Genomic DNA, 10,209 nt, shown 5'->3' with positions numbered 1-10,209 from the left:
ATCTTTCTTTTAGTCTTTGAAGATATTTTTATGTGGCTGTCTTCTGATTTTGTCTTGCATCTCCCTGTTAGCCATAATAGGCATTTGTTAGGCTTTTTTTTTGGTTTGCTTGCTCATCTTTTTCAGCAGTTAAGAGACATTGGATGAAGCACCAGAGCTGGAGTCAGGAAGTCTTGAGTTCAAATCTTGCTTCATACTTGCTGCCTGTGTGACTTTGGGTAAGTCACTTTAATTTCTCCATTTCCCCATCTGTAAAACGAGCTTGAGAAATGGCAAACCCCTCCAGTGTCTTTGCCAAGAAAATCCCGAATGGGATCACAAAAAGTTGGACATGACATGACAGATATATAGATATGTGTGTGTATGTGCGCACACACACACACACACATTTAAAGAACACTTGTTTTCAGTTCTAGTATAGGGATCCCCTGGGATATCTAATTTTCTGACCCAGTGTTTGGTGGCTTTGCAGTCCTTGGGAGCCAAGGCTGCTCCTGCCACTCTCTCCTTCCCCCTCTCCTGGCCACCCCTTATCTCCATGTCCACAGACCTTTCTTCCTAAGGCATCCTGGGCTGAAAACGCAACATCTCACTAGGACTCTTTCTTGGTTTTTGAGCTCAGACTTCTGTTGGTGTTTTCTGTGGTCGTTGGGTAGGGAGGGGTTGGGGACGAGTGGACATTTTGACCTTTCATCTTGCCTTCTTGATTCTGAGAGAATGTTAAGAGCTAGAAGTGTCCTCCAAAGACATCAGAGCTGAAAAGAATAAGTGGCCATTAGTCTAAGCCATTCCTGCCCCTAAAGCTCTTCCTCACGCACCATCAGCTTCTCGATGACCCAGTGATCACCGCCTTTCAAAATCGCACCAAGTAGATGCCACCATGACCTGTTCCCAACCCCATTTTGCCAGGAAGCCATACCAGCAACTGAACAAAGTGTCTTTAATTTGTAATGTACAAATAAAACCACTGCAAAAGGTTTGCTTTTTTCCCTTTGATTCCAGTGAGAAAAGAATTTACTAAGGAAAAAATATATATATATATCAAGAGTAGGGTCTGTTTTCAAATTTTCCTCTTAAAAACCCAGAGAAGGTTGAGAAGAATCGCACTCACTCGAGCACGTGCACGCTCGTACACGGGCATGTGCACAAACATACCAACAGAAGTGACCCAGCCTGGGCAAAGGATGGACACAACTCAAAAAAGACGTCTTTTAACAAAAGTACTTCCATACGCCCAAACAAAACCGTGAGTCGGTCCCACCAGAGCTACAGGTCTCAGAAACTAGACTCAGGAGAAGTTGAGGCAAGACACTGATGCGAGGGCGGGCCCAGGGTCCCGGAGAGGAAAACCCAACCAAGGAATGAATGCTGAGCCAGCAGAAGAGCACCGGGCATAAAGGAAGCTGGGGGCAACTTCAACGTCACTCCCCTGCCAGTGAGTTTGGGACCTGGGGGCTGGCTATGAGGAAAAGGTCAGGAGGTCAGTAAAAAAGAGACACACAATGAACTCATTACTTGGAATTTTTGCTGGGGATTCCTTTGGAATTCTGGGGGCATACACAGTCAGAAATCCATGATTTGAGACCCAAAATGTTTTGGTTCATATCCCTGGAGAGCTGAAGGGAAACTCTTCTGAAAAGGTCCTTCCTCCGCTCCTAGTGTGAGGAAGCCCAAATCAGCCCCTTTCCGTGACCTAGAAATCCACTCCTGGGCAGGAGCTTCTCTCAGAGCCACTGGGGGGGGGGGGGGGGGTTGGGGGAGGGGGGAGCGGGGATTTCATCCAGTGTAAAAGCTGCAAAGGCGTCTTTGAGAAAATCCCTGGCCCTTTCCAAGGGAAAGCAGGGGGCGACTGCCGAAGGGAGCAGGGCCCCGGATCTCGGCAGCTGGCAGGCTGGTGTGCTGTAGGATGGCCCATGCTCCCACACTGAGGGCAAAGGAGAGAAGGGGAGGGGACAGTGAGAGCAGCGGGCACAGCTGCCTCCCGGGGCGGCGAGGGGGCAGGGGGCTGAGGTCGGGTCGAGGATAGACCTTCAGCTAGAACCTTCACAGAGGTTAAAACTTGAAAGATGCTCCCTAAGCAGGGGCTTCTAAGGAGTCACAGCAGGGAGGAACATGGGCTCCCCAGGAGGTCACTCCTCCTGGATCAAGGGAGGCCCGCCCTCCTCAGCCTCCTGGAAAGGACAGAAGATTCTGCTGGAGGGAGGGGGCAGGCAGAGGACATCCCTGAACAAGATGGGCCGAGGCCGGCCCGAGCCGCCCTCTGGTCCGCAGATAGCTGGTGGGGTCTGGACAGGGCCAGCAGCACTATTGCCTCATTGAGGCAGAGGGGGAGGCTGGCTGCCGGCAGGGGAGGGGAAGAGTCAGCACCAAAATAGAGAGAAAATGGCAGAGGAGGCCAACAGGAAGTGGGCCGCTTTCCAGGGGAAGCCTGGGGGCTCCCTGATGTCACTTCCCTAGGAACGGGGCAGCAGCACTTCGGGCAGGGTCAGAGAACAAGCCCGGAGTCAGGCTGGGCTCACTGACGGTCATGGCGGGCAGCAGCTCCCTCCAGGCCTCTGGGCCCGGCCCAGCGGGGAGGGAAAGAGCCCTGCAGCAGCCCTGCCCCCAAACGTTTCCCACAGGCATCCGGTGGCCCCAGGGTCACCATTACTGAGCAGATCTGCACATACACACCTGGCCAAAGTGTGTGCCGCCCCCTCCCCCCCTTCTCTCTGGGAGAGGAGGAAACTACAAGTGGAGGCTCTCAAAGCTAATGCTCACTGTCTCCTGGCCAAACCCGGGCGTTCTTGGTGCCCATGGGCCTGGAGAGGCACCCCATTTCTCTGGTGTGGGGGAGCCCAGCAGCGACCGGCTGCTGTGGGGGGGCAGGGTTCTGGTGAAGCGGAAAAAGGGCTCGGAAGCCCCACTCGCATCACAGGAGGGCACAGACACCCCATGGGCCACCTGGAGAAATGGGGTGGTTCTCCAGCCCTGCACCGCCCACCCCTGCTGGGGGAAGGGGCGGTGCTTGGAGGCCCACCAAGGGGGTGCACGCTGGCAACTCCGGAGAGGAGGAGACCTGAAAGGTGAGAGGCAGCTGTGAATGTGTGGAGTGATGGGACGCAGGGGAAGGGCCAGGCCGGGGGAGGCGGCTCTGGAGCCTAGGGAAGCCTCAGTGGCAGCAGCCGCCACAGTGCCCACCCGAGTGGGCATGCTGGCTGTCCCCAAACTTGGTCCTCCGGCTCAGGATCTCGTAGGAGCAGTCGTCGCCGCAGCAGCCGGACATGCTGGGAGAGGTGTCGTCGATCTCAAACCTGCAAAGCAGGGGCCCCCAGCAGTGAGTCACACCTGGCCCCACTCATGACCTTGTGGGAGCCTCACAACCCCCCCGGGAGACAGCTGCCCCTCCCAGAAGGGGAGACCGACGGGGGCCTGCAGCCAGGACGTGCTGGTCCTAGAAGATCCATGAGATTCCCTCCCTCAGGGAGAACAACTAGAGGAAGGGGAGCAGGCCCTGAGAGCCAGAGAGCGACCGACAGCACGGGCAGGGAAAGGCTGGCAGAGTGGACAGAGAGTGCCCAACAGCTTGGGCAGGGCCCCCATGGCATCCTTGTGGCAGGAGATCACCACACTCTCCTCAGCTCCCACCATTTAAGGGAGGGCGGGATAGAGCCCCCCCCCCACCTGCTCCAACAGGCAAGTACCGCCCCTTCCTCAGACCCAGCCCCAGCACTTACTGCAAAGCTTCCCTGAAAAACTGGTACGCTCCGTGGTTGTGTTTGAACACCGTTAACATGACCTTCTTCATCTGGGTGCTGAGGGGAAGGAGAAGGGGGCACGTTGGGCTCCGCAGTCCGAATGGCACGGGGTCCCCAGCCCAAGGGACACTGTGATGGAGGGCGTGGCTGTCTGGGGGTTTATGTCAACTCAAAATAATTCAGTGTACGAGGAACCCGGAGGAATTGACCTCCTAGAACCTAGGAGATGTCCTGGGGCCTGGGCCCAGCAAGGAGGGCCGCCCACCCTGTCCTTACCTGTTGGCCACAAGCTGCAGGATCTGGATCAGAAACTTGCCCAGCCCTTTCCGCCGCACTTTGCTTTCCAGCTGGACCTCGTAGCTGGAGGAAGAGGAGGTCAGTGAGCATGAGGAAGGCTTCCTCTAACAGGCACCTACAGCACCTGACCAATCCACGGACACAGGGGAGAGGGGACTGAGAGGTGGGGGGAGAACAGAGAGAGATGGGAGGAAGCAGGGGGTACAGGAAGCCACCTCTCAGCCCTAGGCCAGGCACCCTCCCCGGCAGCTGCCCAATGGTTGGAGCCCCAGACATGGCCCCACAGTATGACCCTGGGCAGGTCCTATAACTTGTCAAGAAGACACCCCCCCCCAGTCCCCTAGCCAGGGGCTCCTACCAATACAGGACTTCATCCCCACACTCCACGTCAAACCGGAAGTGTGAGAAGGCGACTGGGATGGCACTCTCCTCCCAGGCAATGAGGTACCAGGCCCGGTCATCTGTCATCTCTTCTCTCTTCTCGCGGTCCTTCCAGCCCCATTCGCTTTGTTCGTACCTGGAGGTGGGGAGGAGGATGAGGGTGGGTGGAGGGCTGGCCAGGGTGGCTGGAAAGCTGGGTCTCCAGGGGACACTTACAGGGTCTGCATGTTGCTTTTGGTGAGATCGAAGGCCCAGTCCACTGTGGCCGGCTCCAGCCCTGACACCCGCTTACACTCAATGGAGATGTTTAATCTGTGGGAGGAGATGTCACATGAGGCACCTGCACCAAGGGGGCGGGGGTAGGGGTGGGGGAGGCAGGTTTCCCTGGGACTCACCCATTGCGGTCATATTTCTTGAACACTGGAAAGGCCTCCAAGGGGTCTTCGAGCTGAAGAGAAAAGAAGGAGCTGGGGCATTAGTGCCAGGCCTGGTGGAGCCCGAGATACCACGCTGGCGAGAGCCACCCCCTAGGAGCACTGGTGCCCCGTCTGTTTCTCCTCCCCCGTCCTCCAAGATGGCAGAGTCTGGTGTTCAAGAAGCACCCTCCCCTGTCTGCGCCTCCATCCCCAGTGTGGAGCCCGGTGCACAGCCTCGTCCTTAGGGTGACCACGGGCTCTCTGCCCTGAGCTTGGGCAGCAAGGGGGCCCAGACGTGGGGAGAAGTCCTCTGCAGAAGGGACGGAGGGAGCACGGCTCCTGCCTCTGCCCGCGAGGGCCCCACGCCGTGCTGGACGGATCTTCAGTGGCTCCGCCTGCTCACAAGGAATGGGGAAGCCAGAGGGAGCCTTCAAGCCTCGAGTCTTTCATAAGAGGGAAACTGAGGCTGAGGGAGAGGGGCCTAGCCTGAGTCTGTTATTCATAGCAGGGTGGACCAGCCCGGCTAGACCCAGGCTCCCGCAGCCCCTGCCTGGCACACTGGGCCCTCCAAACTGGTTTGTTTTCTAGCTGCACGGCCCTCGTTTTGTGTCAGCATTGTCTGTGTGGACAGCAGGGGACCCTGCCCACTTCCCGGGGTCTAACCCAGTGCCCTGCACACCGTGGGCCCCAACACATGCAGCTGCCATCAAAGTTCCTGGGAAACCAAGAGGCTGGCGGCTGGCTGGGTGGGCCAAGGGGGAGCCAGGAGCTCTGGCCGCCAAGCCGGCCAGTTGTGTGCTGAGGTTCTGGCACTCTGGGCTGGTGCTCCTGGGGCCCTGCCTGACCTCCCCAGCCCATCTCCCCCAGGACCAAAGCCTCTGAGCTCTCAGGAGACTAAAGCCCATGGCAACAAGCAGAGGCCACCCCAAGTGAGCCACGGCCGACGAGGGCCGATGGTGCGGGCGCTCCACACAGAGCCTGCCCCAGGGCCACAGCAGGAGCCCGGGGGCAGGGGGCAGGAGCCAGTCTCACCTTGTTGGCGGCCTCCACTTTGGCGCAGACGGCGTCCATGGCGGCCCGCTCCTCCAGTCGCTTCTGTTTCTTCTCCTTGGCTTTACTTGACTTTCTCTGCAAAGAAGGAGGTTCTGGTTGGGGATCCAGCCAAATTCCGCCAGAAGCCCAAGGGGCCACTGTGGGATCTGCACAGACGCCCTTCTTGCAGAGCTGGGAGGGCCTAGAACTCTGTCACCCCTCTTGAGACTCAGGCCTGGGAGGCATGGGGATTAAAGATGGGGATCTGGGGTCCAGAGAAGCAACAAGTCACCGTGACCAGAGGAACAAACTTTCGCCCTCCTGCCAATCCCCATCTCCTCAGTTTTCAGCACTTTGTGTTCAGGGGCGTGCTGTAACTGAGCCTGGCGTCAGGGAGAGGCAGGCACCCCCGAGCCCCGGCTTGTCCACCCTCCCCTGGCCTCCATTGCACTTTGCATTGGCTGTCCTTAGAGCTCCAGTTTGGGGGTGGGATCATGTCCCCCAAGTGCAGTGGAAGAGCTTCGGGCTCAAAGCCTGTGCCAAAAGGCAGGGACGGGTCAGAGGTGTCGGAGGGCCGGACGTTGCGGGGGAGGTCCTGCTCATGTCCACACCAAGGAGGAGGAGGAGGAGGAGGTTGCTGAGTCCCCGATTTCATTTTGTGCCCCACATTCTGCGGCTCCCAGCATGGTGCCTGGGGCAGGGGAGCTGCTACCAGATGGACCAGTAATAACAAAGAGCGAGAGGCAGAAAAGTGCCTTCTCAGCAACCTTGAGGAAATCTCGTCAGGGGGCAGCACCCTCAGTTCTGGCGGGGGCTGTTTTCTAGAAACGTGCGCCCCACACAAGCTGAGGGTAGACGGTGCCACCAGGCTGCTGGTTTTCTGGAAGATTCTGCACCTGAAGCAGACCGTTCCCCTTGTTACACTGAGCTCGCTTGCTTCTCTGGACCCCAGATCCTCAGCTCGAATCTGGGGCTTGGACAAGGCTCCCCTGGGTCTGCAGCGCCACATGCGGGGTGGGCGCTCCTTTGGCATCTGGGTCAGATCTGTGGTCAGAGATGGCCTCACTCTGGGAGCTCCACTGCACGGTGCCCCTGGCTCTCCCTCAGTCTGGGAGAAGGGACTCGTGTGCCCAAGTGGTGAATGAGGCTCCTCCGGGTCACCCGGCCCTTGAGGGTTGGCACGGTCGGCTTTCTACCATCCTCTGGGTGCCACATCCCAGCCATGGGGCCTTCTACCAATCCAGCCTGGCCCGTCTGCCATCCTGTGACCCCGGTGCTCCCGACCTGGGTATCTCTGCCATAGCAGGGGATGAAAATCACGGCCAAGTCTGACATTGAGAGGGGAAGGAGGAGGAAGAGGAAGAGCGAGGGAGGGGACAGGCAGAGGAGGAGGACCCCTGAGTCCAAGGCCAGGCCTGTTTCCCTTGGGGGGAGAATTCAACGTCCTCAGGAACAGCCTCATCCCAAGCAAAACCAAGATGCCAACTGGACCCAGCTGGTCTCGGCCCTTGCCAAGTGCCCTGCGATGGAGCCCCGCTGCTGGGAGGCTCCCAGCTGACCCGTTTCCCGCACACATGGCTCTAGGTGGAACAGTCTCTGGGCCCAAAGCATTCAGCATCCCCGGGCCTCCACCTTGAGGGGCCACCTTTCCCAGCCTTTTGGCCTTCAGTCCTTGGATGAATGGCCCAGGGAAGGGGAAGGGGAGGTTAACTCCCGAGGCTTTTGCCGCCTGAGCCAAAGCCAAGCGGGGTATCCCCTGAAATGTGCATGGAGGGCCTAAAGAAGGGGCGTCCTGGGGCTTCCGATGGGCTGACTCTCCAGGGCTAAGACAAGTGGTCCACCCAGGAGGGCATCGGGGCTGGCTCCCTGCCAGGACTGCCCGGCCGCCCCTCAAGGCCCTCTCAGAACAGAATCGCCCGATGGGGTTTTCACAAAGGTACCGCTGACCAAGAGGCTGGGGGAGGGGGAGAACAGGGAGAGAGACAGTGGACATCCTCAGCCCCCACACCAAGGAAGGGGATCATCCGAGGAGCCCCAGCACCAAGGACACAGGACCCGGGGTGCAGAAGAGCCAAACTGTGCGCCCCTCCTCTCGGAGCTCTCATCTAACAGAGAGGAGACAGGCAGCTTGGTACCCACAAGACCCTTGGGCCTAACCGGGAGAGACTCCCAGCAGGCAGCCAGGACAAAGGCTTGGAGGTGGCAGAAGGGGTGCTGTGGACAGGGGGAGACTGGAAAGAGAGATGGGGCCAAGGAGTCCGAGCCAGGATTTCCATTGGAGGGGAAAGGGAGAAGGGCGAGTTGGGCAGCTTCCTGCACTGGACTGGGCCGGCCGGAACCAGGGAGGGGGAACATGGGGCTGCACGGCCCTCCTTCCTCAACAGCTACTGCAAGGGAGGAGGATTTGGGGTCCAGCACGGTGGGGCCGCCAACGCCGGGAGGGACCCCCAGAAAGCCGCTCTCCTCTCCAGAGACTCGGATCCTTGCTGCTCCCCCCCAATAGTCCCCACACAGCACAGGCTGTTTTGAACAAGCCGACAGAACTGGTTATCGTGACCCCCTGGGGGCAGGACATGGGGGTGGTGGAGGGGGCATGGCCTCCCAGACCTGGCCACAGACCTCACCACCTCTGGGTGGGGGCCCCCACATCTTGGGCACAAGGGCCTCTCCTCTCAGATCCCCCAGGCGGGCCACTCACAGCAGAAAGCTGCACCCCCATTTCGGAGAGAGGGGAACTGAGCCAGGAAGTGGGGCAGAGCATGGGAACGGGTGGCCTGCCCTTCCACTTATGTACCGACCCCCCCCTGTACCGGTCCCCTTCCAGAGAGCCACCCCAAGAACTATATTTTATAGACAGGAAAACTGAGGTCCGGGCAAGGGGGAAGAGCCTGGTTCAGAATTCGAACTTAGGTCCCTCTCCCCTTCCGGGATTTTCATGGAGGGGAAGGGAGAGAAGAGGAGGAGGAAGCCTTTTACCAAAGATGGGGAAACTAAGGGGGCTTGCTCTCTTCTCCCCGCCCCTTCCCCCCCCCCCCGCCCCCGGCCCAGAGACCACAAAAAACCCTGAGCCCCTGGGGATGGGAGGCCGCGAGGAGGCGCCAGCCCTCATTTACAGGTGGGGAAACTGAGGCCCAGAGAGGTTCAGTGACTCGGCCAAGGTCACGTCTCAGGCCAGACTCGGACCGGAGCTCCCACTCCCAAGCACACATGGGAATGGCCGGGGCCGGGGAGGGGGGGGTGGGAGAGGGGTGCCCTTAATATGCTGGGGATGGAGGGAAGAAAACAAGACAAGGAACTCACGGGGGGGGGGGGGGGAGGGAGCCCCAGGGGTTGACGGGAAGAGAGGGGGGAAGCAAGGGTCACGTGGGGCCGGAGGGGTCGGGGGTCACGTGAGGGGGTCCCGGGGAACAATGAGGGAGGGGTCCCCGAGGAGGGGCATCGGCCGGCCTCACTCACCCCCATGGCGGCGGCGGCCCCTGCTCAAACTTCTCTTTCACACACCCGCCGGCGGAGAGGAGGCGGCGGCGGCGGCGGCAGTGGCGGCAACGGCGGGGGCTCTAAGCGGCGGCGGAGGCGGCCCACAGCGCGCATGCGCCGCACCGGCCCCCTCCCTCGCGCCTTCCCCGGGCCGCGCAGCCGCAGAACGGCCTCCAGAGGGAGGAGTGGGGGGGTGGGGGACGCCGGTGGGAGACACGGAGGAGCAGGCAGAGGAGGAGACGGCGGCGCGCTCCGTGACGTCATGCTCCCTGCCCCGCCTCTGGTGCCGCCCCCCGCCTGCGTCTATCTCCTTGGCAACCGCCCGGGGGCCTGGCCCTCCCTGCCCGCTCCGGGCTGGCCTCAGCTTCCCCATCCGAACAATGGGGCTGTTCGCTTCCTATCGCTTCCCAGGGGCCGAACCCCGCCATTCCCTTCCCCTACTCCTCTGCGAGTAGAATTAGAAGAATAAAGAAAGAGAAATTTTCTGAATGGCATGAAATCGGTGGCTTCGGGAAGTGTCCCTGAGCCGGTGGTGAGTGACGTGGGCCTCGAGGAAGAGGAGCCTGCGGTCTGAGGGCCTAGATGAAGGAGCCCGCCGGGGCTGACACCGGGCAACACAGCGCGCATGCGGGGGGGAACTCACCCCCCCCAAGGCCGGGACGCCTGACCCCGCGGGCAGTGACCGCAGTGGGAGCTCCGACCCCGGAGGCTGCATTGTGGGAACGCGACGGGAAGTGGGCGGTCTTAACGGAGAGCAATGAGGAGGTGGTTTACATGGTCGCACGTATAATCCATTCTGTTCTACTAATTAATATTAATTAAGTAGGTATTAATCTATCACATATTATCATATAATCTAAAACTTCCAT

At 59.8% G+C, this 10,209-nt stretch overlaps 1 protein-coding gene across 1 annotated transcript; it reads right to left on the bottom strand.

Annotated features, from left to right (window-relative positions):
* Nucleotides 1-926: 926 nt before the first annotated feature.
* Nucleotides 927-9,475, bottom strand: NAA40 (N-alpha-acetyltransferase 40, NatD catalytic subunit). Its single transcript, XM_074273382.1, has 8 exons — nucleotides 9,320-9,475; nucleotides 5,864-5,959; nucleotides 4,811-4,863; nucleotides 4,632-4,727; nucleotides 4,393-4,551; nucleotides 4,014-4,097; nucleotides 3,717-3,794; nucleotides 927-3,293 (listed from the first exon to the last, which is right to left on the bottom strand). Exons 1-8 carry the CDS (start codon nucleotides 9,323-9,325, stop codon nucleotides 3,152-3,154), a joined length of 714 nt encoding a protein of 237 aa, XP_074129483.1. The 5' UTR covers nucleotides 9,326-9,475; the 3' UTR covers nucleotides 927-3,151.
* Between the last annotated feature and the right edge of the window lie 734 nt (nucleotides 9,476-10,209).

This window comes from Sminthopsis crassicaudata, chromosome 6, assembly GCF_048593235.1.
Source record: "Sminthopsis crassicaudata isolate SCR6 chromosome 6, ASM4859323v1, whole genome shotgun sequence".
NCBI classification, from domain to species: Eukaryota; Metazoa; Chordata; class Mammalia; order Dasyuromorphia; family Dasyuridae; genus Sminthopsis; species Sminthopsis crassicaudata.
The sequence above is the reverse complement of the archived record's forward strand: the minus strand, read 5'-3'. Positions and strand labels throughout refer to the sequence as shown.

Excerpts from the sequence above, each read along its gene's own strand:
- NAA40 (XM_074273382.1), bottom strand. Across the intron at positions 3,795-4,013 it reads CTGCAGCTTGTGGCCAACAG|CACCCAGATGAAGAAGGTCA; the intron begins GTAAGGACAGGG and ends CCTTCCCCTCAG. Across the intron at positions 3,294-3,716 it reads TTTTTCAGGGAAGCTTTGCA|GTTTGAGATCGACGACACCT; the intron begins GTAAGTGCTGGG and ends CCTGCTTTGCAG.